The following is a 27,772-nucleotide window of genomic DNA, read 5'->3' on the forward strand; positions in this document are numbered from 1 at the left end:
AAGAGGATGATGCAGACCTGGGGCAGTTGGTGACTAGAGCTTGCAAGGAGTGATTAGATAGGAAACTTATTGCGGAAGTAAAATTGCCAAGGTTTGAGGATTGATTGGATATGGAGGACGAGAGAGAAGATGGAATAATTTAGTAAATTATAAAGGCCATATATATGGATAAGAATGGACATTTAGGGACACCTGGGTGGCTCAGTTGTTTGAGCGCCAGCTCTTGATTTTGACTCAGGTCATGATCTCACGGTTTGTGAGATCAAGCCCCAGTCCCACATGGGGCTCTGCACTGACAGTGTGGAGCCTGCTTGGGGTTCTCTCTCTCTCTCTCTCTCTCTCTCTCTCTCTCAAAATAAATAAATAAACTTAAAAAAAAATGGACATTTAAAAAGCAGACAGCTGGTCACCTGGAAAGAGATAATATTGGGTCCACACCTTATACCACATCCAGGGCCAAGTCCAACTGAGCTCACAGGATCTCAGATTCTTTTATACTACAAATTACATTTTCAGTCCACCTTGGAAATAGTTTCAGATAGCCTCCATCCACTAACATGCACTCACTTCTGAGAGATAGGAGACGACCTCGCCACTCAGGGCCAAATGAAACTGCCTGATTGGCTCAATCTGTCTGGGAAAATTGAGCTATTCCTAGTGATATCAAAAACATTTCTTCAGCTTGCCATGGAGAAGATACAGGCAAGAGAACATTCTGGTAGAGGCAGGGGGAGATTGGATAAGATCACAGGTTTCCAGGGCAACTGTGGAGAGGAGAAAGGGGCTCCTGCTAATTGGGAAGAAAAGAAACATGGGTGATGGTCTAGGTTGGGGCTTAGCAAACTTTTTCTATGAAAGACCAGAAAGTGACTACCCTAGGCTTTACTGGACACATTTTCACATATTCTTCATCTTTACAATCCTGTAAAAATGTCAAAACTATGTTTAGCTGACAGCTAGTGCTAGATTTGACACAAAGCCTGTAGTTTGCTGACCCCTGAAGTAGATGGTTTTAAAATTACTCTAGAGAGGTGTCTAAGGAGTTCATTCTTGGCCTCTTTCCTCAGTGATATTACCTGCTGAGAATGCAAGGGACAATGATCTATTGTGAGGAATGATGTAAGAAAAAATTGTAAGGTGAATGGAAAGATTGTCAAGTAACACTGCACACCCAAGTGAAGGTAAAAACAAAACAAGTGACAGAATCAATCCACACAATTGTTTGCGCCATCTGGGGCAAATTTGCTTAAAACAAACAGGTGGATTAATGTAATATTGGGATTTGTCATATGAGAGGATGGGGGTTCTGATGGGAGATGTTTGCATTGAGTGACCATGAGTACAAGTTGAGCAGAAAGGAGGGATGGAAACCAACAAGAACAACAAGGAGAAACTGAAGACTCAGAGGCAAGGATGAGGCCATGAGGCAGGTTTCAGGAACTTTTCCAGAAATGTTATAGCCAAACTAAGCATAAAATGCTTTCCTTTTTGTGTTCCATAAATAGAACCATGCTATATTCTGTTCTGCACTTTGCTTTTATTCACTAAATAACTTATTTTTCCTTATCTACATATATTCATCTACTCAGCTCTTTTTACCAGCTGCATAGTGTTTCATTGCATGGATTTGCCATGACTTCTGAAGACTCTTGGTGGACATTTAGGTTTTTTCCAGCATTAGGTTTGACCAGAAATCTAGAATGAACATTGTTATGTCATTCCTCTTTCACTTTTTGCAAATGAATCTTAGGATGAATTTCCATACATGAAATTGCTGAGTCTAAAAGTTATATGCATGTGGAATTTTGTTGGCTGTTGCCAAATGAATTACCCTACCTTACAGACTGCACCAATTTCCATTCCCAATGATGATGGGGAATAAGGTTCGTTTCCCTACAATCTCATCAACAATGGATGTTATCAAACCTTTCCATCTTTGCCAATCTGATAAGGGAAATAAATGGTGCCCCGATTTTTATTTTCACTTCTTAATTATAAGGGAAGTCAATCATTATTTCTGCCTACATTAGTTACTTGTATTTCTTTTCCTGTGGACTGGCTATTTTTATCCTTCCCTCTATTTTTGTTAGGTTATTTATCTCTTTCTTACTGATGTATGTGGTTCTTGCACATTAAGAAACCTAGCCCTTTTTCAAATGTCTTACAAATATTTTCCCAGTTTTCTTATTTAAAAATTTTTTTTTAAATTTATTCGTGTATTCTGAGAGAAAGCATGCATGCATGTGTGCGTGAGCAGAGGAGGAGCAGAGGCAGGGAGAGAGAATCCCAAGCAGGCTCTGTACTGACAATGCAGAGAGCCCCAGGCTTAGCTCGAACTCAGGAACCTTGAGATCATGACCTGAGCAGAGATCAAGAGTCATATGCTTAATAGACTGAGCCATCCAGGCACCCCTCCTATTTGTCTTTCTTAATGAACTTCATGCATTGCAAAAGATTATATGTTTTATATTTCAAATTCTTTCATCCTGTTTTTAAAATCTTCTGTTTTTTGCCTTCCATACTCCAAATGGCTAGGAAGTTTTCCTCAACACCATTTATTGAAGGATCTGTCTTTTCCTATATAAAGTTGTCTCTATGTTCGCACTCCTATTCTGTAATCTATCTGTATCCTGTGTCAGGACCTGCCAAATTGTTTTCATAACTGCAGTTTTATAATTATCTTTTATATTTGAAAGAGCTTTTATCTACATCACTGGCCTTTCTTTTCCATGATCTAAACAGAAGATTTTTGAAGAAAAATTAAGAACATTAGTCTGAAAACTACAAAGGAAACCAACCTCATGTTCCTGGCCGAGAGATCAGACTATAACCAAGGGATTGCTAGGGAAATGGCATTGTCAAACAGAAGACCGATTTCAGGGATGGTGAGTAAATATGATGGCATTTTTTCTTTCTTTCTTTTTTTCAATTTTTTATTTAAATTCTAGTGAGCTAATGCGTAGTGTAATATTGGTTTCAGGCATCGAATTTAGTGATTCATCACTTACATACGATACCCAGTGCTCATCATAACAAGTGAAGGCATTTTTTCGTAGCAATGAACATGGTACTGAATGAATTGAGAGCATTGTGAGGGCCTGAGAGAAAAGAAGGGGAAAGAGAAGAAGGAAGGGAGAAAGAGAGAGGGGCAGAGGCAGAGAAGAAGGAAATTATCTGACAAAAGACCAAAGAAATGAGGGTGTGAACTACAGAAATGGTGGGGCAGGGTGTGTGTGTGGGGGGGGGGGGGGCGGTCATCACCACAGAAAGGAAACAGAAGAGGCAGTAGAATTTACTTAAAAATCAAACATTTAGGGGTACCTGCGTGGCTCAATCAGTTAAGTGTCCGGCTTCCGCTCAGGTCATGATTTCATGGTTCGTAAGTTTGAACCCCATATTGGGCTCTGCACTGACAGTGCTGAGCTTCCTTGGGATTCTCTCTCTGCCCCTGTTCTGACAGCACTCTAAATAAATAAATAAACTTTAAGATAAACTTGAAAAAAATTTTAATAAAAATAAATAAATAAATAAATAAAACATTTATAAACCTGTACTGGGTGCCTGGGTGGTTCAGTCAGTCAAGCCTCTGACTTCAGCTCAGGTCATGATTGACGTGGGAAACAAAGGCAAAAGGAAATGGCAGATAAAATTAAATTTCCTTATAACCTGCAGCCCATTACAAATACTTGAGGCTGGCAGAGTAAAATGTTTCTCCAGGAACTCCCTACTATCTTAATGCTAATGTTTTGCTAGAGGGAAAAACAACCTTAGCTTGACAATACCTGGGCCACAGTGTCCTGGGAGTCTTCTTTAGCATATGAAAATCTCATTGGAAACTTCCGCTGGACTTTACCTCCCCCAACACCGTAATATATAACCAGTCTCTCCTCATGGTCCCAGGGCAGCTCCTCTACCCACCGGTCCTGTCGTGTGCTTTAATAAAATCACCTTTTTTGCACCAAAGACGTCTCAAGAATTCTTCCTTGGCCATCGGCTCTGGACCCCACAAACTCCACCAACACCCCGTAAAACCTCATCAATGATCTCAGGGTCCCTTCAGTTGGAGCCCCACATGGGGCTCACCACTGTCAGCGCAGAGCCTGCTTTGGATCCTCTGTCCCCCTCTCTGCCCCTCCCCCTCTCATTCTCTCTCTCTCTCTCTCTCTCTCTCTCAGAAATGAACATTTAAAAAATAAAAAAATAAAAACCTGTACCGAATGAACATCAGAGGACCTGGGTGTCAGGCCTGGCATTGGAGTAAATACTTCATCTCTCCAGTTCTTTAATTAAAAAAAAAAAAAAAAAATGGGTAGAATTAAATCTGGCCTATCTTTAGCAAGACAAAATGGCCAATGTGAGGGATGTTTTGCATTAACTATAGAAATGAAGGTTAAGGGGTTCAAAGTGCTGGTATGGACAGTTTGGGATATTTTACTTATATTACCCCACTTATCCTTTAAGACTTAATATGAATTTTTGAATAGGTAAAACGTTTACATGATTTGAGAGTCAAAATCATATAAGTTACACAGAATTATTGCTCCTACCTCTGCCCACTCCTCCCAGCCCATTCCCTAATCTACCCCCATGTCTAAAGATTTATTAGTTCGCAAATACTAATATTGGTATATTTTTCCCTATCGTCTCCCCCTTTCTTACACAAAAGGAACTACATTAGATGCCTTGTTTTTTATCATGTAATATTTCCTAGAAAATGTTCCATGTCTATACATAGACATCCTCATTTTTTTAAAGCTAGTGTGGATGTAACAGAATTTAACATGTCCCCTAGTAATGGACATTTGAGTTGCTCATTCGATATTGCAATTAATATGCAGCAATTAATAACCCTGGACCAATGTCAGTTTTAAGTGTGTGTACAGGTATTATCTGTTAGATAAATCATGAAATTGAGATTGTTAAAGCACTAATTGATGAGGAGAACAAAGGCAAGAGAAAGTAGCCAAAATTAAATTTCCTTACAGCTTGAGGCTCAGATAAGATACCAGAGAAACGTAGAATGTGACCTTCCTCAAGGAACTCATGGCTGCCTTAATGCCTTAATGTTTATGTCTTATTAAAGACTAAGAGTAAACAACCGGGGTGCCTGAGTGGCTCAGTTGGTTAAGCGTCTGACTTCGGCTCAGGTCATGATCTCACCGTTCGTGAATTCCAGCCCCGCCATTGGGTTCTGGGCTGACAGCTCACAGCCTGGAGTCTGCTTCAGATTCTGTGTCTCCCTCTGTCTGCCCCTCCGCTGCTTGCACTCTCTCACATTGTCTCAAAAATAAATAAACATTAAAAAAAATTTTTTTTAAAGACTAAGAGTAACCATATCTTTTTTTCATGTTTATTTATTTATTTACTTAGAGACAGAGAGAGAGAGAGAGAGAGAGAGAGAGAGAGAGAGAGCACTTGTGCATGAGAGCAGGTGGGGGGCAGGGGGAGGAGGGGCAGAGAGAGAATCCCAAACAGGCTCCATGCTGAGTGTTGCAGGGCTCAGTCCCACAACCTTGAGATCACAACCTGAACCCCTATCAAGAGACAGATGTTCAACCAACTGAGCCATCCAACTGCCCCAAGAATAACCTTATCTTAACAGCAGCTAGCCCCTCAAGGTCCCAAAAGCCTTGCTTCCAAATTCCTTAAAGAGTTAAACTATCCCTAACCCCCACTAATTAAAAAGTATATAATCAGCCACTCCTCACAATCTCAGTGCAGCTCTTTCTGCCCCTGGGTCCTGTCTCTGTGCTATAATAAAATAATTTGCACCAAAAAGTTTCAAGAATTCTTTCCTGGCCATTCGCTCTCAAACCCAAACTTCAAATCACATCAGTAATGCTTCCATAGCTTTGCAGACATTGCAAGATTCCCCTCAGCTGGGATCATGCCATTTTTGTCATTCCACCCACATCATGTGCCAGTGCCCATTATCCCCACAGCATAGCCAAAACAATGTGTTGTCTCAAAATTTTGACTTTTGCAAATCTCATAGGGAGAAATGGCATCTCGGTAGTTTTCTCTGTTTTTTGAAAATTCTGTGCTTTTTCTCCTTCTAATTTCTTTTTTTTTTTTAATTTTTTTTTCAACGTTTTTTATTTATTTTTTGGGACAGAGAGAGACAGAGCATGAACGGGGGAGGGGCAGAGAGAGAGGGAGACACAGAATCGGAAACAGGCTCCAGGCTCTGAGCCATCAGCCCAGAGCCTGACGCGGGGCTCGAACTCACGGACCGCGAGATCGTGACCTGGCTGAAGTCGGACGCTTAACCGACTGCGCCACCCAGGCGCCCCTTCTCCTTCTAATTTCTTTAACTTATTAATAATAGCTATTTTAAAGTTTGTGTCCACTAACCCCAATGTTTGGATAATCATGCCATCTGCTTCTATTGGTTATTGGTTATTTTTTTCTCTGATTCACATTTTTGCACATTTTGTATCGTATGCCAGTGTTTGTGGATAAAGGAAGTAAAAACTCTCCAGGTCTTCCATGATGGGGCCGCACTTTGTTCCAGAAAAACTGTGTATTTCAATAAAAAACAAAACAACAAAGCACAGCGCCATCGTGGAAGGAATTGATCATTTTGTATCAGTTGTCCCAGGTAACTGTTACTACTTTTCAATAGAAAGGAAATCTACTTCAGAAACATTTTCTTGAATTTTCATTTTAAGTATTTGTTTTGTCCCTTTATTTCAGTTTTTCCTCAGGGACCCCAATTTTACATATCTTGGATCTCCTTTATCTGTCTTTCATTGCTTCCACATTCTCGCTAAACCTTTTCATTTCTTTATTTCATTTTCTTCACTGTTACTACCCTTATGCTTTACGCCTCTTACTGTTCTAGTATCTCCTCTCTCTGGTGCTTCTTCTAAGTTAGTCTTCCTTCCCTTTTCCAGTTCTTTCTTGAATTCTCGCCATTCTCCTCTCATATTCCCTTGTTATCTGTCTCTCACCTTCTGTTTTCAGAATGTTCTTCTCTGAGTTCCTATAATTCTGATTCCCCCTAGCTGCAATTGTTTCATTAAATGTTTACATTTATCTCGGAATATTGTGTTATAATTTTCCTCTACTTTGTGGCAACACTTCTGGTGAGTTTTCTTCATATCCAGACTTTTACTTCTCTGCTTTAAAAAAAATTTTTTAATGTTTATTTATTTTTGAGAGAGAGAGAGGAGGAGAGGGGCAGAAAGAAAGGGAGACACAGAATCCAAAGCAGGCTCCAGGCTCTGAGCTGTCAGCACAGAGCCCGACACGGGGCTCAAACCCACGAACTGTGAGATCACAGTTGAAGTCGGATGCTTACCCAACTGAGCCACCCAGGTGCCCCTTCTTTGTGCTTTTTTTTTTTTTTAAATAATAATACCTTTGTATTGATGTTGCTGTTTCACTCTTTTATTTGAATGAGTTTGATTTTCCTGGGCCAGCTCTTTGCAGGAGTACCCTGTGGAAGGGGAGTCAGAGAAGCAGAGTGTTCCCCACTTCTCAGTGTGAGGACTCTTCCACTGCTACATGGAAGGATGCTTTCTTTAATATATAGTTCCCTATGTAGCCAAGATTCCTCGGATTCTTACATCCTAACTTGGTTCAGAGGGATCATACTACACTCTCTTTCCTTCCTTCCATTCTCCAACACTACCAAGAGACACTGTCATCCACCTTCCCAGGTGGTCTCTCTTTTTAAAAAGCGGTGCTTCCTGGGGTGCCTGGGTGGCTCAGTTAGTTAAGCCTCTGACTTCAGCTCAGATCATGATCTCACGGTTTGTGAGTTTGAGCCACGCGTCAGGCTCGGTGCTGACAGCTCACAGCCTGGAGACTGCTTCAGATTCTGTGTCTACCCCTGTCTCTGCCCCTCCCCTGCTCACTCTCTGTGTCTCGCAGTCTCTCAATAATAAATAAAGGTTAAAAATAAATAATAAATAAATAAATAAATAAATAAATAAATAAAAAGTGGTGCTTCCTTAAAAATTTCCTTTGATAGACTCCCAGGCACTTTCTGTGCCTTCTCTGCCCACCCCCCACATGTGCCCCACCCTGTTGCTTCCCTATCCTATTCATAGCCATTTCCTCTCAAGGTGGGTCCTTCTCAGAAATCTGAAGGTTCATATTTGCTAGTGGCTTTTTTAGCTTGCCACCACTAGGGCCTCTGTGTATTCTCTGACCCACTCCCCCTTGCTCACCATGCTGGTCTCCCAGCTGTAGCTTCCCATACTGGTTCTGCTGGCTTAGTGCTTTGGGCTGCAATTACATATTTTAGAGTTTGTAAGTTTTCTCTGTTCCTAGTTTCACTGATAATTATAGTTCCTGTATGGGTTTTTGGGTTGTTTTCTAGGAGGAAAAGTGGGCAGACTAGAACTAGGCTGTCACCATATCCCTGCAAGAAACTCTCAAGATACCTTTTGGAGAGAAATGTGGTAAGAAACTAAAAACAATCTAAAACATTAAGTGGCTATTTTTCTGGTGTGTATGTCTTGGCTTCTCTGCTGGGGTGTGAGCCTCTGGAGAACAGGAACTAGCCCCTGTGGTGCATGGCACAAGGTCCACCTTTAATGGCCACTGGCTAACAGTCACAGCAAAGCCCACTTGACTCTAGCCTTGCCCACCACATGCCCCTCCAGATACACGGCTCCCCATACTTGTTTCTGAAGTTGCACTGCTTAAGTTGCAAGAGCTTTTCCCATATCTGTGTTCTTTAGAGAGCAAAGTGGGAAGGCGTTGCTGATTGGTACTGTTCAGATGAAAAATGGGTATGAAGCCAGCAGAGGACTTGGATCACCGTTCTATCCCCTTCATTGTCCTAAGGCATTTGTACTTACCAGCTACACCAGGGAGCTAAGAGTTCCCCATTCTGTAAGCACCAGGAGGACCATAAAGGGGACACGTTAGAGATGCCCTCAGGAGGTCTCCGGCTCTAGTGAGAGGAGGCAACACCCATACATTGGTTGGCTAACTTGCCTGTGCTTCCTCCAGAGCACAGACCCATTAGGCTCAGACTTCCAGATCTGGGAGCTCAATCCTGAGAAGCGTTCACCCTTTAACCACTCCCAACCCTTCCCTCTAACACAGACTTAGGAAGTTTCCTGCACTGAGTCCCATCTTTGTCTGGGGACATCACTTTTTTCTTATTAATGTCACTAACTCAAACACCTTCTGTTGTTTTTGCTTTTGTTGTTTTGTTTTTGTTTTACAAAAGCTGACTTCACTTGACCATTTTGTAATATTCCTTCCTCCCTTCCTGTCCTCCAAGCTGGTATGGATTAAAAGACAGTAGTCCTTCTATTGAAAACACTTGCCTCCCCACCCCCCCAAAAAAAAACCACTCAGGAAACTCAGAAAAATTCAAAAAAATGTTTTAACGAATTGCAAATACAAGCAAGACAGAATCACTGTGAGTGTGGGGAAGTGGAACATAGATCTGACACTCAGGAAGCTCACCAAAAGCAGCAGAAACTGGTTGCCACTTACGCCTCCACACACGCACTCACACAGCTGCCGATGGCGGAGGACGCTCTCCCGGACTAGATAATTGTTTCTTCCTTCAGCAGTGTCTCCTTTTGTATTGAGCTCAGGTCTCCTCCCAGACTCTCCATATTCTCCAGGTGTATGACCCCTTGGGTCTCCTGGATACTCTGGGAATTGGGCAACAAACGGCAGCGAAGGCAGGCTGCTTCTTGAAAGAGGCAGATGGCACCTGGGTGACAGCGAAAGTTCAGGTCAGAGTTGAGTCGAGCTCTCCGTGCCCTAGAGGTCAGGCACTCCCTCCTTTAATGTGTGACCCCTTCCGGTCTGCACCCACCTTCCCTAGTTCTCCCCTCCGATGTAGAGAATTACAGAGATAGATGGGAAAACAGGACCCATCACAAGACAAGGCATACAAATAGATGGATAAACTCACAGAACCACAGCCAGTGTTGGAAGGCATCTTAGCAACTGTCTAACTATTAATAGGCAAGAAAAAGAGGTTTAAGAGAGGAAGGTCAAACATAAAGCCCAGGCTCTTTGATGCAACTCAAGACCCTCAGTAAAGTAAAATGGAAGAAGAGAATTGATGTCATAAAACAAATAGAGGTATCTTGAGTGAACAGTAAATGCTGTATTAAGGTTAAGACTCAGATAAAGGACAACTTCTATTTTCAGCAATATAGCAGACTACATACCCTCCCACTAAAAACGACAAAAATTCTAAATAAGATTTTTCTTCAAAAACTAATTTGTAAATATATCAGCAAATTGGCATCAGAGTAAGGCATTCTTAGAAACAAAACCCTAGTGAAAACAGGAACCTAGAGAGTTAAGCAAGCACACAATTAGCCTTCACCTTGGAGACATACACTCAACTCCGGTGACCCTGAGTTTCCATTCTGCGGGCCTTTTGGGACACAGAAAATGAGAGGAAAAGCCCAGGGCCTACTCAAGATGAATCTAACAAGGGTCTACAAAGCTAGAACTTTGAAGTTACCAAGATTGACTAAGAACTCATAAACAGAGGCTAGCTGTTATATGGATCTGCAACTACACAATACCTATGTGATTCTAGGCTAGTTGTGCATATAAGCACCAAGCAGAAACAAATGCAGATCCCTTTTTGAGAAAATACTTTATATACAAGCTTCAAAGGATTTCCACCAAAAAATATTTTTTTTCAAGGAAAATAATTCACAGTCAAAAATCACAACTGTACCAAGAAATAAGATGCCATAAGCAAAAGCCTGCAAAAACAGCAGCCAACACACAGAGACTTGTATTTCAGTTGTTAAACTTATAAGACACAGAATGTAAAGTATGTTTAACATGTAAAATAAAAATATATTTATAGAATAGATTAAAAATGTAAGTAGAGAAAAGAGTATAAAAATAACAAGAATTAAGGAAAAATATAACTTCTGGTTATAAAAACAGATTGACTAAAATAATTAATGGATAAGTTAAATAGCAGATCAGACACAGCTAAAAAGTGAATGGATTAAATTGAAGATACATCTATATAAGTTATTCAGAATACAGCCCAGAAAGACAAAGAGATAGAAGGGGGAAAAAAAAAGCAAAGAAATGGAAAGCAAGAGAGAGAGACACACACGCAGGATACAGTAACAAAGTCTAACATACGTCTTCCTGGAAAAGAGGGAAAGAATATAGAAAGAAGATAAAAATATTTGAGAAATTCTGAAAGACATTACTCCTCAGACTCAGTTCACACCACAAATCATAACACAAATATCTACACTCTGCAAAATGCCCAAGAAAGCCTTACAGAAAACAAAGAGTGCCTCAAAAAGAATGATATAGGGGTGCCTGGGTGGCTCAGTCAGTTGAGCCTCTGACTTCGGCTCAGGTCATGATCTCACAGTTCATGAGTTTGAGCCCCACGCTGGGCTCTGTGCTAACGGTGTGGGGCCTGGAGCCCGCTTCAAATTCTGTGTCTTCCTCTCTCTCTGCCCCTCCCCAACTTGTGCTCTGTCTCTCTCTCTCTCTCTCTCTCTCTCTCTCTCTCTCTCAAAAATAAACAAACATTAAAATTTTTTTTAAATGATATATTGTTTAAATGTTTATTTATTTTTGACAGAGAGAGAGAGAGCATGCGAGAGAGTGAGGGAAGGGCAGAGAGAGAGGGAGACACAGGATCCGAGCATACTCTGCACTGACAGCAGACAGCCTGATGCAGGGCTCGAACTCACGAACCTCGAGATCATGACCTGAGCCAAAGTCTGACACTCAACCGACTGAGCCACCCAAGTGTCCCAAAAGAATGATATTTTTACAGAGTCAGCTTAACAACAACAATGGAAGTGGTAAAGTAATAACAGAATATCTTGAATGCTGTGAGAATACTGTCAACTTAAAAATGTAAGTACAGCAGGCCGCCTGGGTGGCTCAGTTGGTTAAGCATCTTGATTGGGCTCAGGTCATGATTTCGCAGTTTGTGAGTTTGAGAGTGGGATATTCTCTCTCTCTCTCTCAAAATAAATAAATAAACTTAAAAAAATACTATCTAAAAAAATGTAAGTATGGCAAAATTAATTTTAGTGAACAAAAATGAAAGGAAGATAATTTCATACAAACAAAATATGAGAGAAAGTGTATCTCTAACTGAACCTCACTAAAACACATTTTAAAGGATGTATTTCAGGCAGAAGGACAGAGGGTCCTTAGACAGAAGGTCTGAGGTTTGATGAGCATCTAAACTGATAAATATGTGGGTAAATTTAAACAAATAAATATTAAATGCATAAAGTAACAATACTGTCAAATATATAGAACTAAAAAGAAAACAGAAGAAACTAAAACATTGTGCAAAATAGCATATAAATTAGGAGGGAAGTACCTTGTATTACTTATGAAGAAAATAAATGTGTTGATGAACTTCCAACTTTGTTAAGTAAACGTATTAAAATGTCATGAGTAACTACTACAAGAATACAAATAGATTCCATAACTTCCAAACTAAAGAGGGGGAGGATATAATGAGAAATGTATAGATAAAAGTCAATCAATTAGAAGCAAGGCAAGAGAGGTGGGACTGGGGAGCAGAAAAAATTGAAAGCAAGAGGTAAGGTGGTAGAAAAAATACAAATATGGGGCACCTGGGTGGCTCAGTCAATCAGGTGTCCGACTCTTGATATTGGCTGAGGTCATAATCTCACAGTTCTTGAGATCGAGCCCCACGTTGGGATCTGCACTGGCAGTGTGGAGCCTGCTTGGGATTCTCTGTCTTCCTCTCTCTCTGCCCCTCTCCCACTCTCACTCTCTCTCTCTCTCTCTCAAAATAAATAAAATAAACTTCAAAAAAAAAAGGATCAATGTATCAGTAGTCATAATAAATGTCAGTCAATAATAAATGCTCCAGTTAAAAGACAAAGAGTGTAGGGGGAGCCTAGGTGGCTCAGTGGATTAAGTGCCCGACTTTGGCTCAGGTCATCATCTCACAGTTCGTGAGATTGAACCCTGAGTCAGGCTCTGTACTGAGAGCTCAGAGCCTGGAGCCTGCTTCGGCTTCTGTGTCTCCCCTTCTCTCTGCCCCTCCCCCGCTTGTATTCTCATTCTCATTCTCTCTCTCTCTCTCTCAAAAATAAACATTTAAAAAAACAAAGATTGTAAGACTAGATGAAAAAATACAATCATAAGCTATGTGTTACATATAAGTAAAAGATCAAAAAGATATATAACAGGCAAATACTAACCTAAAGAATGTAGAAATAGCTAGAGTAATATCAGATAAAACAGACTTTAACAAAAGGGATTTCTAGAAATAAAAAAGATCATGGCATAATGATTAAATAAAAGTTCAATTCACCAGTAAAACAGAACAATTCTAAATCAAGATTTGAACAATATAATAAACAAGCTTGATCTAATGTTTATAAGTGAAAAGTTGTATTCAACATAAAACATGAAAGTGGACCTCAAACTAGACTATAAAACATGTCTCAATAAATCTGAACACATTAGGATTATACAGACCATGATCTCTCATCAAACTGAAATTAAGTTAAAATCATTAACACAAGACACAGTAAAAAATTATATGCTTAGAAATTTAAAAGTATATTTTAAAATACTTCATGGATCCAAAATATCATAAGGGGAACTGGAAAATGTTTGAAATAGAACAATAACATAAAATATTACATATGAAGATGGGAGATTCAAATAAAGCAATTCTTACAGGGAAATTAGAGCTTTAATTGTCTACTTAGAAAAGAAGAAGTAAGCCATGAGTTTAGATTGTGATTTAAGAAGCTGGAAACGGAATAGCAGAATAAATGCAAAAAAGAAGTAGGGAAGGAAGTTCAAAATAAGAAGTAAAAATTAATTCAATAGAAAACAAACATAAAATATGAAGGTTCAAGAAAGCTTAAACCTGGTTCTTTGAAAAGACTAAAAATATGGTAAACCTCTGACAAAATTGGCAATGAAAAAAGAGAAAATTAGGTATGAAAAAAGAAGCACATCACTACAGGTGCATCACAAAATAAAGAGTTAAAAAAAGAAAACATTTTGAATAAACTTATGCCAATAAATTTCAAATTTTAAACAAAATGTATAAGCTTATAGACATATATAAATTACTGAAACTAACTCAAAAGGAAATAAAATACCTGAATAGTCCTATAGTCATTTAAGAAACTGAATCGTGAGCTTAAAATTCTCCCACAGAGAAATACCATATTCCTTCTACAGGCAAGCTTAGTTATACAATTAAATACTTAAGATGGTAAAAATGAATGAACCTTAAGAGTTCCTCATATTACCATGGAGGTTACAATGTTGATCAAACATAACAAGTTCCAGAGAAATAAATATAGTATGATTATACAAAGTTTTAAAACATGTAAGACTAAGTAATATATTAAGGATATATATGTGTGTAGTAATATGATTATCATAAATTGCAGAATAATTGGTTCCCAAGGGGAGAGAGGAGGACAAGATTAGGAAGAGCCACATGGTTGAGGGGGCAGGACTTCAAAGATTCTTAATATTCTAACATATTTCATTAATGAAGACAAGCCAATTTTCTTCACTTAACATCTCTGAAATAAGGATGTGCCTTACAAGTTATACCACCTTAGAATTATTCCTAGCATCCTTTTTTCTCTTTCAGTGGTAAATAAAATAAAGGTGTAACTTACAAACAATGGATTCCATGAAAATATGGCTAGTTCTTAAACTATATGGTGGAAATGGGTGCACAGTTTATTTTTAATTACCTCTTATATATTATAAATGTTTTTATATATTCAGTGTATAATAAAATCAAGTTAACACAGATTATGTCATGGGTCAGATTAATATAGTAGGAAGAAGATTAGGAAAAAGGACAAAATTAAATAGGATTGAGACTTAGACGGTGATGGTATATAAAATAAGAGAGTGAAGCGAGACTGAGGTGAATAAGATTGTAGATTCCGAGATAGAGATAGAGATAGGCATAGAAACCCTTAGAAGCCAGGACACTAAGACAGAATATGAGATCTGGAGGTTGGTTCCAAAGTCAAAGAGGAGGAAGATGGGATATAGGGCTGAGGCTCTAGAGCAGTGCTGTTGAGTAGAACTTTCTGCAACGATGGAAATATCTGCATCTGCACCATTCAATATGGCAGCCACTAGACACATAATAATGTGGTTACTGAACATCTGAAATGTGGCTAGCATGGCCGAGAAACTGAATTTCTATTTATTTCATTTTAAGTAATGAAATGGCCACAAGTAGCTAGTGACCACAGTTTTGGACAGTGTTGCTCTAGAGTGTCCATGGCTTCTGAATCCAGACAGAGGGCAGGGAGAAGGGCACCAGCCCCAGGACACTCACCAGCCACTATGAACAGAAGGATGGCAAAGCCCAGAACGTAGTAAGGCCACTGCACCGAGAACTTGGGGGGGCTGGGCTTCATCCTCAGATTCTGGATCTCCAGGGCATGCAGCAACAAGGCCAGGAAGGCACTGGCCCCTGCAGGGTCATAGGGAAGCACTCTTGATCTCCTCACATGGTTCCCACCTTTGCTCTTAATCAGAGTCACATGGCTTACAGCCTGTATGGTTCCTACATGGAGGCTCCTTTCTCCAGCCCACACCTGTGCCCTCTCAGAGTCAATAATCTCTACCCCACATGCCTGTCTTGCCCTCCTTCCCAACACATTTCAAAGCCCATGTGCCTCACCTCCCAAAGGCCCCATAACCAGAAATCCCTTTCCCGGATACCCTCTGTGCCTGTGCCATTGGCTGACTCCAGACGGGGCCCTCTGGGTGTGATGCTTTGGGTGCAATTCAACCTGATTTTCCCACTGTGAGCGTTCCACCTCCTCCATGTGATGGGAGCCTCCCAGGGTAGGGCCTTGGCCAGCCTTTTAAAGTCAAAAGGTTCCAAAGGGCAGAGATGGTGTCTTCCATCCATTCATCCAACAAACACTTATATTTCACTCACATATTTCACTTGTGTATTATCATTCTGTGTCAGATTCTATGACAGTCACTGGGATAGAGATTATGGTAAAAAGACCCCCAGACAAATGACCCCAAGCCAACATAGTGAGGGTGGAGCTAGCTGGAAGTACAGGGTGCTGTGCAGCCTCAGAGAGAGGGACTGTGATCTGGGGTGGGGGGGGCAGGCTGCCTCAGAGAAGGCCACAGGTGAGAGGGTCCCTAAAAATTCTCTCTCCTGACACCACAGAGACCAACCATCTCCCTGCCTTTGGGCCCCTCCCCAGCCCCTTCCCAAGGCTGAGGCCCGCCTGACAACAAGGCTTGCCTGCCTGTTCCACACCTGTGAGGAAGCTGATGAAGGCTGACACCAAATTGTGCTTCCGGGTCCTCGGAAACAGCTGAGATGCAAAGGACACCAGGATGAAGGTGGTGAGGAAAGACAGGACAACCGCGGACAGCAGGAAAACGCGGCCAAGAATGATGTACACTGTGGGGGAGGGGAGGCTGGGCTGCAGCTGGACACCTGACCCGTGACAAGGGACAGAGCCCCGCAGAGCCTGCAAAGAGAAGCCCCCCCACCAGCTTACCACCCTCAGTCCCACAGCATGGCCTGGGACCCCAGCTCTGACCCCTCCACTTTGCCCCCAACAATGAATGCTCTGGTTCCAACATCTTGTTCCCCGTGACATGGAAGTGTATGGGGAAAAAAAAATTAGATGGACAAACAGTCATTTTAGTAAGCAACATAAATGATACAAGTTGCATGTGGAAATGTGAAGAACTCCATCAATACTGGTCACACTGAAATAAGTGGCTGGTGCAAATCAGAACCTGTGAGGTTGAGATGTTCTGAACTCTGTGGGGAATGCTTATTTAATTATCCCAGTTAACACAAGTCATGAAATAGATCCAAAATAGCAGAGCAAGGGACTTGATGACAGGGTGATTTATTCCCCTATTATTGGCATGATTCAGACCCATGTTAAAATGAGGTTTTTAGGGTTTCTTTGTTTGGGGGGGTTGGTGCAAAAAAAGATGATTTTATTAAAGCATGGGGACAGGACCCAAGGGCAGAAAGAGCTGCTGTTAATATGAGTTTTTATAGTCTTCTAAGCACGCAGAGATGGACAGCTGGGGGTGGGACAAAAAGACAAACGTATCACTAAACTCCCAAGACAAAGGTATCACTAAACTTCTAGAATCTACTCTTGGGCTAAACCAATGGTTTTCAACTGGAGGCAGGTTTGCACCTCCTCACCCCAGGGATATTTGGCAATGCTAAGAGGTAAGTTGGTTGTCACAACTGAGGGTACGGGGTGCTACTGGCATCAAGTGGGCCGTAGAGGGCAGGGGTGCTACTAACTGTCCTGCAAACAACAGGAGAGCCCCGCAACAAAGATTTTCCAGCCAAAGTGTCAGTAGTACCGAGGCTGAGCAATTCCAGATCAAGGAGCTCACACAGTGTGGCCCATCTTCCCCCAAAGAGGCTTCTCCTCTTCTGTTATCAGGAGAGAACCCCTATATCCCCCAGGTTCACCTCCTTTCCAAGACAGACATCCCCCTGACCCTCTCAAGCCCCTTATAAAAACACAGCCTCGAGTGCATCCACAGTCCACTGAGCTCGTATTTCTGTGCATTCCCTTCGAAATGTGGTCCTCAGGCCTGAGCACATTCTCTGTAGAGCAGCCACCCACAGTCGGACGCGTGTTTGACAAGTGAGGCTGAAATCCAGCCTCACAGAGTAGGGCAGGACCCCCGCCCCTCCATCCTAGATGGATCCAGCCCTACCCCGCAAATAAACTTTGTTGCTGACACATTTGCTCCTGACCCTGGTGGTCAACCTGATATTATCAACCTTCTCCTGGCCACTACTTTCCTCTAACCCCAAAAGTAGAGACTCAGAAAATGCCCTTAGGGGCTTATTAAATTCTGTCCTCTCTGTCACCCAAAGTGCCCACACTGGCCCCATCTCCCTCTGCCCCATCCCCACCTCCATCCCTCCTTACCTGATAAGGGTCGAGGCTTCCAGCATTTGATATGGAAGCAGTTCTCAAACAGGCCACTGAAAAACACTTCATGGGACTCCTCGTTTACAAGCCGCACCCAGAAGGGAAAGATGGAGACCAGCAGTATAAGCAGGTAGCCCAGGGAGGTCAAAGCTGGGGCTATGGCCCACGTGAACCCCTTCATGTCCTTGTCCTCCAAAGTCAGCATCACCTGTTCAAGGGAAAAGTGAAGGCTTCTCAAGTGGAACACAGGGAAGGAGATGATGCCTGCACAAACGGTAGCACATATGTGAGGCTCGGGAAATGTTGATTTCCTTGCCTGGATAAACTTTCAGCCTCACAGACTTCTTCAGCAGACCTAAAAAAATGCATAAAACATTTTTTTTTGCCGCTAAGTCACTGGGTGATCTTGGGTAAGCAGGGTCCCTTCTCTGAGCCCTAATTTCCACCTCAATAAAACGAGGACGTTGGAATGGGCCATCCCCAAACCCTTCCAACCCTAAAGTTCTCACTGCTCAGTTCTGTTAACTACCACCCACCTACAAAGACCCTCCCCACTAAGCTTGGCAGGCAGCTAACAGTTAAGAGCTTTGGGGATTTCAGAATGATGATGAGAGAGATAATAAGGATAATGAGGTGCAAAGCCCTTAGTGTGAGGGGTTGCTCTCTCCAGTCCTCATTCTGTGTGAACATCCATGCTCAGGCCCAACACCTGGAGAGGCTCCAATGCAGACCCCCCAAACTGCAGCCGGGGCAAGAAGAGTCTCTAAGGCTGTGGGACCTGCTGATCACCACAAATAGGACCAGCCTAATGGCGGAGGGTGGAGTGCGGGTGCCCTCCTGCACCTCCTACCCAAACACGCTGCGTATAACCAGGTACACAGAGTGCTCTTTGAGTGCTGGCAGAGTGGTTTGGAAACATCCCAATGTGCTTTTACCTCCTTCCTGTCACTACTTTTTCTTGTTCCCACCTGAACAACTTCATCCTTCCCTCTCTCCAAAGCTCCCCTTTAGACGCTCCCTCCACCCTCCAGGCCTCACTGATGAGTCACTTGAACTTCAGGGCCCCAGTCTCCTTTGCTCTCAAATGATGGGAGTCGGTTGGCCCGGAGAGCAGTCCCAGCTCTAAAACTGTCCGGTATAAGTCATGGCTACATTTTGACCCCCCTGCTCTGGGTGGGACAGAGGACACTCGACATTGTCTTTCGATGGTCTGTGTCCTGCCTGCCCCCTGCCCCCCCCCCACAACCTCAATTTGTCTAAAACCACCCTTCGTGTTTTCCCCATTTCAGCCATTCTCCATCACCACGTGCTGGCATGCAGCGTGTGCCGGCCTCTCCCTGTCTCCATGTCCCCATCTCATCTGCCTTCCTTGTCCTCCCAGGCTTCCTCTCTGAAAGTCCCCACACCCACACTGTTCCTGCCCCATGCCCACAGGTCTCCCTCTACTCCTGGAATACCAGAGCCATCCCCAACTCCTCCAGCCTCCTTCCCCACTTTCCTCCTCAAAGCCCAACTCTCCTGTGAAGCTCAGCCTGGTCCTGGCCACTGCACACAGCCCTCCCAGCCATCAGCCACTATCCATTCCCTCCACACTTACTGGACGCCCCATGACCAGCTTAGGCCAAGGGGGGTGATTCAGGGATGAAAACAGACAGGAACTCGCAGGCTCTTGGTAACTACGGGGTGAGAGACACAAAAACACGTCACAAGGTGCAATGCTTTCCTCTCCCCTGCCTGGCTTACTTCAGGGCCAGGCATACCCCAGTCCTATCTTCCCCCCTGTCCGGCTGCTCACCAGTGAGAAGGACCTTCGGAACAGCTCTTAGCACTGGGCCTGGATGACTGCGCCCCACAGATATACAACTTGTGGGGTGCATTGATCTAGGCCAGACTCGAAGGACCATAGACCTGTTAATATGACAGGGGATTTGTACATCCTTTTGTAGTGTTGAAACAGAGCAGGAGAGAAAGACCCACCACTGGTCCAGAATCCCACAGTCAGCCAGCCCTGGGGCAAGGACCAGAATCCCACATGGCTGCCTCTCCCACCTCAGCTGACCAGGCCAGCAGTTTAGTTTGGAGTTTAGTGGCCAGTGAATTCTTCCTACTAGGTAAGCTCATTTGCATGTGTGAGAAAGGGAGAGTGAAGGGGAGGGGGGCGATTTAGAACTGCCAACTTTTTATTTTGCCAAAAACATTCAAAATAAAACAAAAACAACTGTCAGCTACTATTACACAGAGTGTTTTAACTATTATTTAAAAAGGATCTGTGACACTGAAAAGTAAAAGAGCTGCTAGCTACGTGGAGCCTGGAGGACTGGCATCTGGGAACCAGGGCTTGTGCGGAGGCTTCTCACTCTGGGCTCCCTCTGGGACAGTTCTGAGCTACCCTGCAGCAGCCAGAATGCACCCCTGTCCCCGCCTCCCCCCCCCCCCCCCAAGGCCGTGCAACCCCGGGGTCAGCTGGGACCCGCGCTAGGGAATGAATGAGGTGGGTGACATAAAGTACATCGGGGTTGGAATGGTGGGGGTACCTGTCAGGGTCACAGGGTGCCTCACTCCCTTTTCCCACCAGTCATTAGTGGCAACTTGGGCAGCAAATTGATCCGGGTTTGCTCTGAGGTTCCTTCCTGCTGAAAAGCCTCCTGGGCCCTTCCCTTGCCCCAAAGCCACAGTGACATTTTCCAGAAACAACAATGGACCCAGATCTGATCATCCCCCCACCCCTGCCACCTCTGATCATCCCCCCAGCCCCGCCACCGCAGTGGGTCGCAAAAGCCTGGGGAGTGGCCTGAAGGCGGCAGTGGGAGGGGTGTTGGGGGCCCTCTCCACGCCCCCAATCCTTGGGCCCACCTTGCCGCTCCCTCCCGGGTGGTCTCTCCTCCCTCCTGGGGCACCTTCGGGGTTTCCGGGTCTCTAGGGCAGGGCTTCCCTCTAGGCCAGCCCCTCATCCAACCCTTTGGCCCAGAGCTTGTCCCTCTGTCCAGAGCTTCCGTTGGCCCGGAGGCGGGAGCAAGAATGCGCCCTCTCCTGACAGAGCCCACGGAGCCCGCGGGGCCCTGGGGCGGAGGGTGGGGGCTCATCGGCCCTGCAGCCTCACCTGCCCACTCACCTGGCCCTCAGCCCGGGGTACCTGACCTCCGGGGCTGTTTGCAGAACGGACCTCGCGCACCCGTGCGCCAAACGGGGTGGAAGTGATCTCGAGCCGGGCAGATCTGAATTCGAATTCCAGCTCTGCCATTACCAGCAGGGTGTCCTTGGGTAATTTACTTCTTCTTGGGTGTCAGTTTTCTCGTCTGTGAAGTGGGAATAATAATAGTAACTCCTCTTGTTGGAGGGCTAAAAGGGTCCAATGACACGTCCAATGACAAGCCCCCCTGACTCCTCAGGAGCCTGCCAGTTCATTCCCCTTCTCCAAGACCCTCATCCCTGATCACCCCACTCCTGCAGCCTCCCAAGCCTTTATCCTGTGCATGGGCCTGATCACCCTCAGGCCTCCCGGCCCCTCCATCCCTCTCCCCTTCTCTGCCCTCCCCTAAGAAGGCTGGCTACACTTCTCACCCTGGCGGCTGGTTTCAACCTGGGGGAAGACTCTTCAGAGAGGGCAGGACTAACTTCCGGCTTTGGGAGACAGGTAGGGGGTGGCCACACTTAGAGCTGGATAAACCACCAGCAGCACCACACACAACCCCCACTCCGCCCCACTTTGAGTCTGCTTTCACCAAGGAAATGCATTTGTAACTCTAAGATGTTTAAAAGTCAGTATCATGTCTGGCACCTGCTCACCTCTCCTCTGGCCCTGACATATTCAAAACCGAGATGGGATTGGCCACTAATTCACCCAGTCACCTATCACGTGAGAGGCATGTGACAGGCCCCTATACTGCTCAGGATTGTATCTCTCAAAGTTTCAGAACCCAATTTGTAAATGTTCACCGGAGACAGCCTCCACAGGCTTAGCTGGCTCTGGGCAGAGGTCCAGCTGGCAGGACCAGAGCTAGGCCAGGAAGACCCTCCCCCTTCCCACAACCTTCTGCCCTCATCTCAGACAGATAACTCTGATCTCCTCCACCCGATAGGTTTTCATTCTCCAGGTGGCAGGGGAAACAATTCACTTCCAGACTCCAGTCTTCACATTTAGTCATCCTGGAGGAAAAGAAGGTTTTCCTCACCCTATTCTCACCCTCTCCTTGTTTCAAAATTTCCCAAGTAAGCATTCTGATTAGCTCAAGTCACATGCTCATTCCACTCTGGCCAGAGAAGATAAGTCAACTGTGCTTCACAGTGGCCAGGCAGACAGGGTCACTGAGAAGTCAGCAATGTGGATTACATATCTGGATCAACATAAAAACTTTCTTAAAGGAAGAGGAATGGTGTCTTCAGAAGAAGGGAGAAATCATGGCAGACCAGGGCAGCATTTTCACGTGCACTGTTATGTTATACTTTTGAATCTCATTACACAGTAAACCCAAATGACAGGGATTATTATCCTCATACCGAAAATGAATAAAGTCTCGGGTTAAGAACTTGCCCAGAAGATCATGGATAGTTGCTAAAAACATTAGGCTGTAGGGGAATACATTATTTGCATGGTGCTAGAGTGTATCGTCCTTAGAAATTACTGGTTGCAAAAGGAAAACATACGTTTACGTAGCAGAGATCTGGCAGTCACTACCTGAAACAGGTGAATAAACGGCACGACTTAGGGTGGGATAATATGACGTCGGTTGCCTATGGAGGCATTACAGTATGGAGACATGACCTATGAGGTTTTCTTGCCAAAAATGTTTAATCAAGCCTCTAAACCTCATTCCAGTTTAGAGGAAATACAGGGGGGTGGAGGGAAGTTAAATACCACCACAGGACAACAGGAACCAATTCTGTGAAAAATTCTAAAGGATAACTGTTCTGGACTCCTCCAAAAGTCATTGTCACAAACAAATGAACAAACAAAAGCAGAGGAACTATTCTAGATTAAAAGAAACTAAAGAGACATAAAGCCAAATGCAATGTGACCCTGGGTTTTTTTTTTTTTTTTTCTGATTAGAAATAAAATTGCTATAAAACACATTCTTGGGACAACTGGGGAAAGTCTGAATATAGACTGCATTTTAGATGTTATTAGGAAATTAAATTCTTTTTCTTAAGCATGTTAAAAGTGATGCAATTATGTAGGAGACTAACCTTACTTGTAGGAGAAGCATGCCATGCTACTTAGGGGTGAAGGTTATGTCCATGCGTGCTCTCAAATAATTCAGAAAAAAAATTATATGGATAGAAAGTAGGTATGGACAAGTGATAATAATTACTTATCTACATAGAGGATATATAGCGTGTTCATTTATACCATTTTTCAACTTTTCCGTATATTGAAATCTCTCAGATAAAAAAACTGGAAAAAAGAAAAAGAAACTTGGCTAAGAACATATCCACAGCAGTAACCTAAAGTACTCAGCCACGCAGCATCAAAGTGCTTTCTCTAATGACAGATACGACGTTCAATGTTCTGTGTGTACAGTCCTTGCCCTCGCAGAACTTGCCATCTAGCACAGAGACCGGTACCTGAATAAATCACTTTTTTAAAAAATGTGCTCAGTACACAAAGGATGGATAGCACACTATAGGGATAGCAGAGGACAATTCAGCCCAAGGGAAGACCTGCAAAGAGGCAGGATCTACATGGAATCTTATCCCCAAAAGGGGATTGCATTGTGCAAAGATTTTCACCTGCTCTTCAGCAAGAACTACTATACATGGCACATATGTGTACCTGTGCACATGGAAAAATCTCACTTCCCTTAGCTACGTGCAATGCACACAAATGCTTTCTATCCCAGTCCAGTCATGCTTACTTTTTTCTTTTACCCTCAGTGCTGGTTGCAACTCACTCCAATAAATTAATTTTATGACCCACTAGTTGCTTTGACCTACATTTGAAAAAATACTGTGTTCAAGGACCCAACAAATTTCAAAATGACTGGAAGGAGCGGCCCCCAGAGAACTGAAGACGTCAATAGGCAGAGCAGAGACGTGAAGGGTCTTGTAGAGTTACATCCTAAGGGCCATGAGAGGCCTCTGGTAAATTAAAGCAGCCCTATTTGGGCGCCAATGCCAAAATTCCTCTTCCTCTTACTATCTTCCCTTTCCCAGATTCCATCCTCTAACAGAGCACAGGAAGAACCTCTCTCATTCAGGGGAGCCCAAGGCTGCGCCCACAGCATGGCTAAGGACTACCAGGCCAGCCCCCTCCAGGACTGGAGATTTTAGAATGTGTGCACAGGCTTAGGTTATAGCCTCCTCTGGAAGCATTTTCATATTTTCCCAGGTTCAGGGTAGAGGACAAGCAAGAATAACTGTCTGCTGGAAAATGGGGTGGAGTCCCCATGAGCTGGAGCTCTGACTTCCCCCAGACTCTGTGCTTCCTTGGGCCAGAGTTCCCAAGGGAAAACCCAAACTGTAGTTTTACCAGTTAACAGAACTGGGAAGTGAGCAGGCCTCTGCTCTCCAGCCCCCAGACCTGGTTTACTGCACTTAGGGAATCCACCCACTAGCTGGCTCCATTCCCAATGCCAGGGCCCCACAGCTCCTTCACCTGGGACACCTTCTCTCTCCTTTCACATAGGCTCCTGATGTGCTCCACACTCCCAGTCCAGCCCTCTTGCTAGCCCTCAGTGACTACGCCACAGATCCTATGTGATCTTTTTGTGTCTTTCAGCACCTGTGAAGCATTGTTGTCCCCTATTGCATATATAGGTTCCCAACCTTGAATGCACATTAGAATTCGCTGGTAACTTGCAAAATCCCAATATCCAGGTCATACTCAATTCCATAAAATCTCTGAGATTGGGACTGAGGTACTTTGAAAGCCCCCCGGGTGATACAGTATGCTACCTAAGTTAAGAATTCCCGCTCTATTATGTCCTGTTGCAGCTAGGAGCCATGAATGGGCAAGGATGTGGGGTTACTATGGCTTCAGGTGATCAGTCATCCTGGTTCGCACAGGACTGGGCATTTTCTCAGATGTGAGACTTCCAATACTAAGACTGAGAAAAGCCTGGCCAACCTGGATGAGCGGCTGCCCTCGTGTTCACCTGAGGTCTAACAGCTTAGTCAATTTTCTGGCCACTAGTAATACTTGTGCCCAAAGAACCAGAGCCCCGCTTTAGTGGGTTTTTTTCCTACATCTTTTTTTTTTTTTTTTTTAAGTAATCTCTACACCCTACGTGGGGCTTGAACTTAACAACTCTGAGATCAAGAGTTGCATGCTCCACTGACTGAGCCAGCCAGGAGCCGCTCCCCCACTACTTTAGTGCCTTTGATACGGCTAGACAAACTCTTTGCTCTCCTTTCCTGGTCCCCACGGACACCTCCACCCTTGGAGCCTGGCCCATGACCCTGCACAATGACTTTGTCCTGAGATGCCCCTCCCTGCTATTCTTCTCTGCCAGTCAGAATCCTGCCCAGTCTGTGGGGCACCTCAGTCAGTTACGCGTCCAACTCTTGATCTTGGCTCTGGTCATGATCCTACCGTTCATGAGTTCAAGCCTGCGTTCGGCTCTGTACTGACAATGTGGAGCCTGCTTGAGATTCCCTCTCTCATGCACTCTCTGCCCTCCCGACATGTGCTTTCTCTCTCTCTTTCTCTCAAAATGGATAAATACCCTTAAAAAAAAAATCCTGCCCAGCCTTCAAACCCAACTCATCACACCCTGCCTCATCCCTGAAGCTTCTCAAGACCCCACAGAAGGAAAGGGCCCATTCTGTGGTGAAAGGAGTGGGGAGGGACTCGAGAAGGGTCACATGCCGAGTAGAGTAAGAGGGCACACCAGCTCAGAGGTTAGACCAGGCCTCACAGAGTGCAAGTCCATACTCGGGACATCTAGATGGCAAGGTGACCCTTAGTTAGTGCTAATAATCACCTCCAGATTATACAGAGAGGAAGGTAGAGGAGTGTAGATAGAAGAGCTGAGACAAACAACAAGACTTTGGTGTCCAGTAAACAGATTCATCCCACAGCCACCCACTCAATACCTACTGTGTGCACAGCACGAGACCAGGCATGGAAGCTGCAGGACAGGCAAGTTTCAATTTTAAGAGTCTACAATGTAAGTATAATTTTCACTTGATATTTTAAATAATCATTAATCCAGACTAACTAGGGGTAAAACAATCTTATTTTTTTGTGATAAAAAATAAGCATTTACAACAAAGTAGGTATTTTTCTCAGATACCTAGAATAAATCTAACAATGTACTACCCAGTAGAGATATTTTTGGGATTTATTTCAGTGATAAAAATATTCATGGTAATGAGTACTCAAAAGTTTTTGTGTGTTTTTTTTAATTGTATCCATTATGGGAGCACCTGGCTGGCACAGCTGGTGAAGCATGTGACTCTTGATCTCAGGGTCATGAATTCAAGTCCCATGTTTGGGTGCAGAGATTTCTTAAAAATAAAAATCCTATTCATTTTTGAGAGAGAGCAAGCGCTAGCACACACATGAGTGGGGGAGGGGCAGAGACAGAGAGGAGAGAGGGGAGACAGAGGATCCGAAGCAGGCTCTGCACTGACAGCAGAGAACCCAATGCAGGGCTCAAACTCCCAAACCATGAGATCATGACCTGAGCTGAAGTCAGATGCTCAACCAACTGAGCCATCCAGGCACCCCAAAATAAAAAAATCCTTAAAAAAATGATCTATTATGTATCACACTATTCAATTTTTTCCTCAACAATTACCCAGTAGTGAAGCTCTGCCTCAGGTTACGATGTAATTCTTGTTATAAAGGAGTTTGAACTGTGGCTTTTTCTCAAAGGAAATCTTGAAAATTATTATTGAAGTTTTGTTTCAAAAACAGCCAGAAGTTACCCATTTCTCTCCACCTAAACTTAAAATAAATGTGTACTTGTCACAAGAACAGTGACCTTGAGTATGACTAGGATTCAATCAGAGGGGTAAAACCACGAGGACACAAACACACACACACACACAACCTAGGGAAGGCAAAGGAGGATCCAGGGGAAGGTGGACCCTTTGCAGGCCCAGCTGCTGACTAGCAACGACATGGGTGAGTTACAAAATAACTGCTGCTTTTTTTCTGCCCTCCCAGTCTCCCAAGAATCTCCCTCTCTAGCCCTCAAGAACCAAAAATTACAGGAAAGGGAAGTCTGGCAAGTGCATTTCAACCTACCCAAGCTGACATATAACAAAGCCCGTGACATGTCATACTGAAGTTATTTGGCCTAGAAAATTTGCCTGTTTATTAAGTGCATTTAGGTCATATAAAACAAGAGATTCAATAATCTGCAGGACACTGAGGAGCGAAATGCTGGTCCAAGACCCAAGGGTCATTTCCATCAAGAGTTACAACAGAATAGATGAGCTAGAAGGAGAGCTACTGGGTTCAAAAGTCACCTTGCTGCTTTCCTTATCTATGAGTCTGAATCCAGAATTCCCTGATTCTTTCTTCCCTAGAGTGGATCTGACTCATTCCATTTTCAGAAGACAACTGGGAAGATCTGAAAAGCAAACCACAGAATCTCCCTGTGATGCAGATCCTAAACATCAAATAAACAGCAGCACTAACTGAAGGTTCCACTTAGCCATCACCTTGGTAGTGCTGCATTAGGTTCCTTTCACACCCCTCTCTGACACACTTTCCTCCAAGGTGAACCTAATGATGCTGAATAAGGTGGAAACTCTGTGTAAAGGTTTTCATGTGTTGAACACATCCATGAGATCTATCCACTATCTGGATTTTCAAATCTTAATAAGAGTTGAGCCAGGACTGGAGGCTGTACACCCTCATGAAACCCAAAGGGTTTCTTCCCCATGCGGGCTCTCTG

At 43.8% G+C, this 27,772-nt stretch overlaps 1 protein-coding gene and 1 long non-coding RNA gene across 6 annotated transcripts in view; one reads left to right on the plus strand and one right to left on the minus strand.

The window, feature by feature from the left end:
* Positions 1-917: 917 nt before the first annotated feature.
* LOC125928583 (uncharacterized) lies at positions 918-16,264 on the plus strand. The gene is made up of 4 exons (XR_007459710.1): positions 918-1,181; positions 2,743-2,885; positions 8,330-8,411; positions 16,166-16,264. It is a non-coding gene; the product is annotated as an uncharacterized LOC125928583 (long non-coding RNA).
* The window catches only part of TMEM225B (transmembrane protein 225B), a 28,996-nt gene continuing 10,555 nt past the window's right edge, over positions 9,332-27,772 (minus strand). Inside the window, exons 3-9 of one of the 5 annotated variants that reach the window (XM_049639310.1) lie at positions 21,040-21,223; positions 19,525-19,603; positions 18,244-18,282; positions 17,925-18,135; positions 16,259-16,405; positions 15,308-15,445; positions 9,332-9,688 (exon numbers count right to left, since the gene is read on the minus strand). In XM_049639310.1, coding sequence (XP_049495267.1) covers positions 9,516-9,688; positions 15,308-15,445; positions 16,259-16,405; positions 17,925-18,132 — 666 coding nt within the window. In that variant the 5' untranslated portion in view covers positions 18,133-18,135; positions 18,244-18,282; positions 19,525-19,603; positions 21,040-21,223 and the 3' untranslated portion in view covers positions 9,332-9,515. Of the gene's footprint in view, positions 9,689-15,307; positions 15,446-16,258; positions 16,406-17,924; positions 18,283-19,524; positions 19,604-19,722; positions 19,836-21,027; positions 21,224-27,772 lie in introns of all 5 variants that reach the window. The other 4 variants (XM_049639307.1, XM_049639309.1, XM_049639306.1 and 1 more) reach the window with 4 other exon arrangements.

The sequence above is a fragment of the Panthera uncia genome, chromosome E3 (assembly GCF_023721935.1).
Source record: "Panthera uncia isolate 11264 chromosome E3, Puncia_PCG_1.0, whole genome shotgun sequence".
In the NCBI taxonomy this organism is placed as follows: Eukaryota; Metazoa; Chordata; class Mammalia; order Carnivora; family Felidae; genus Panthera; species Panthera uncia.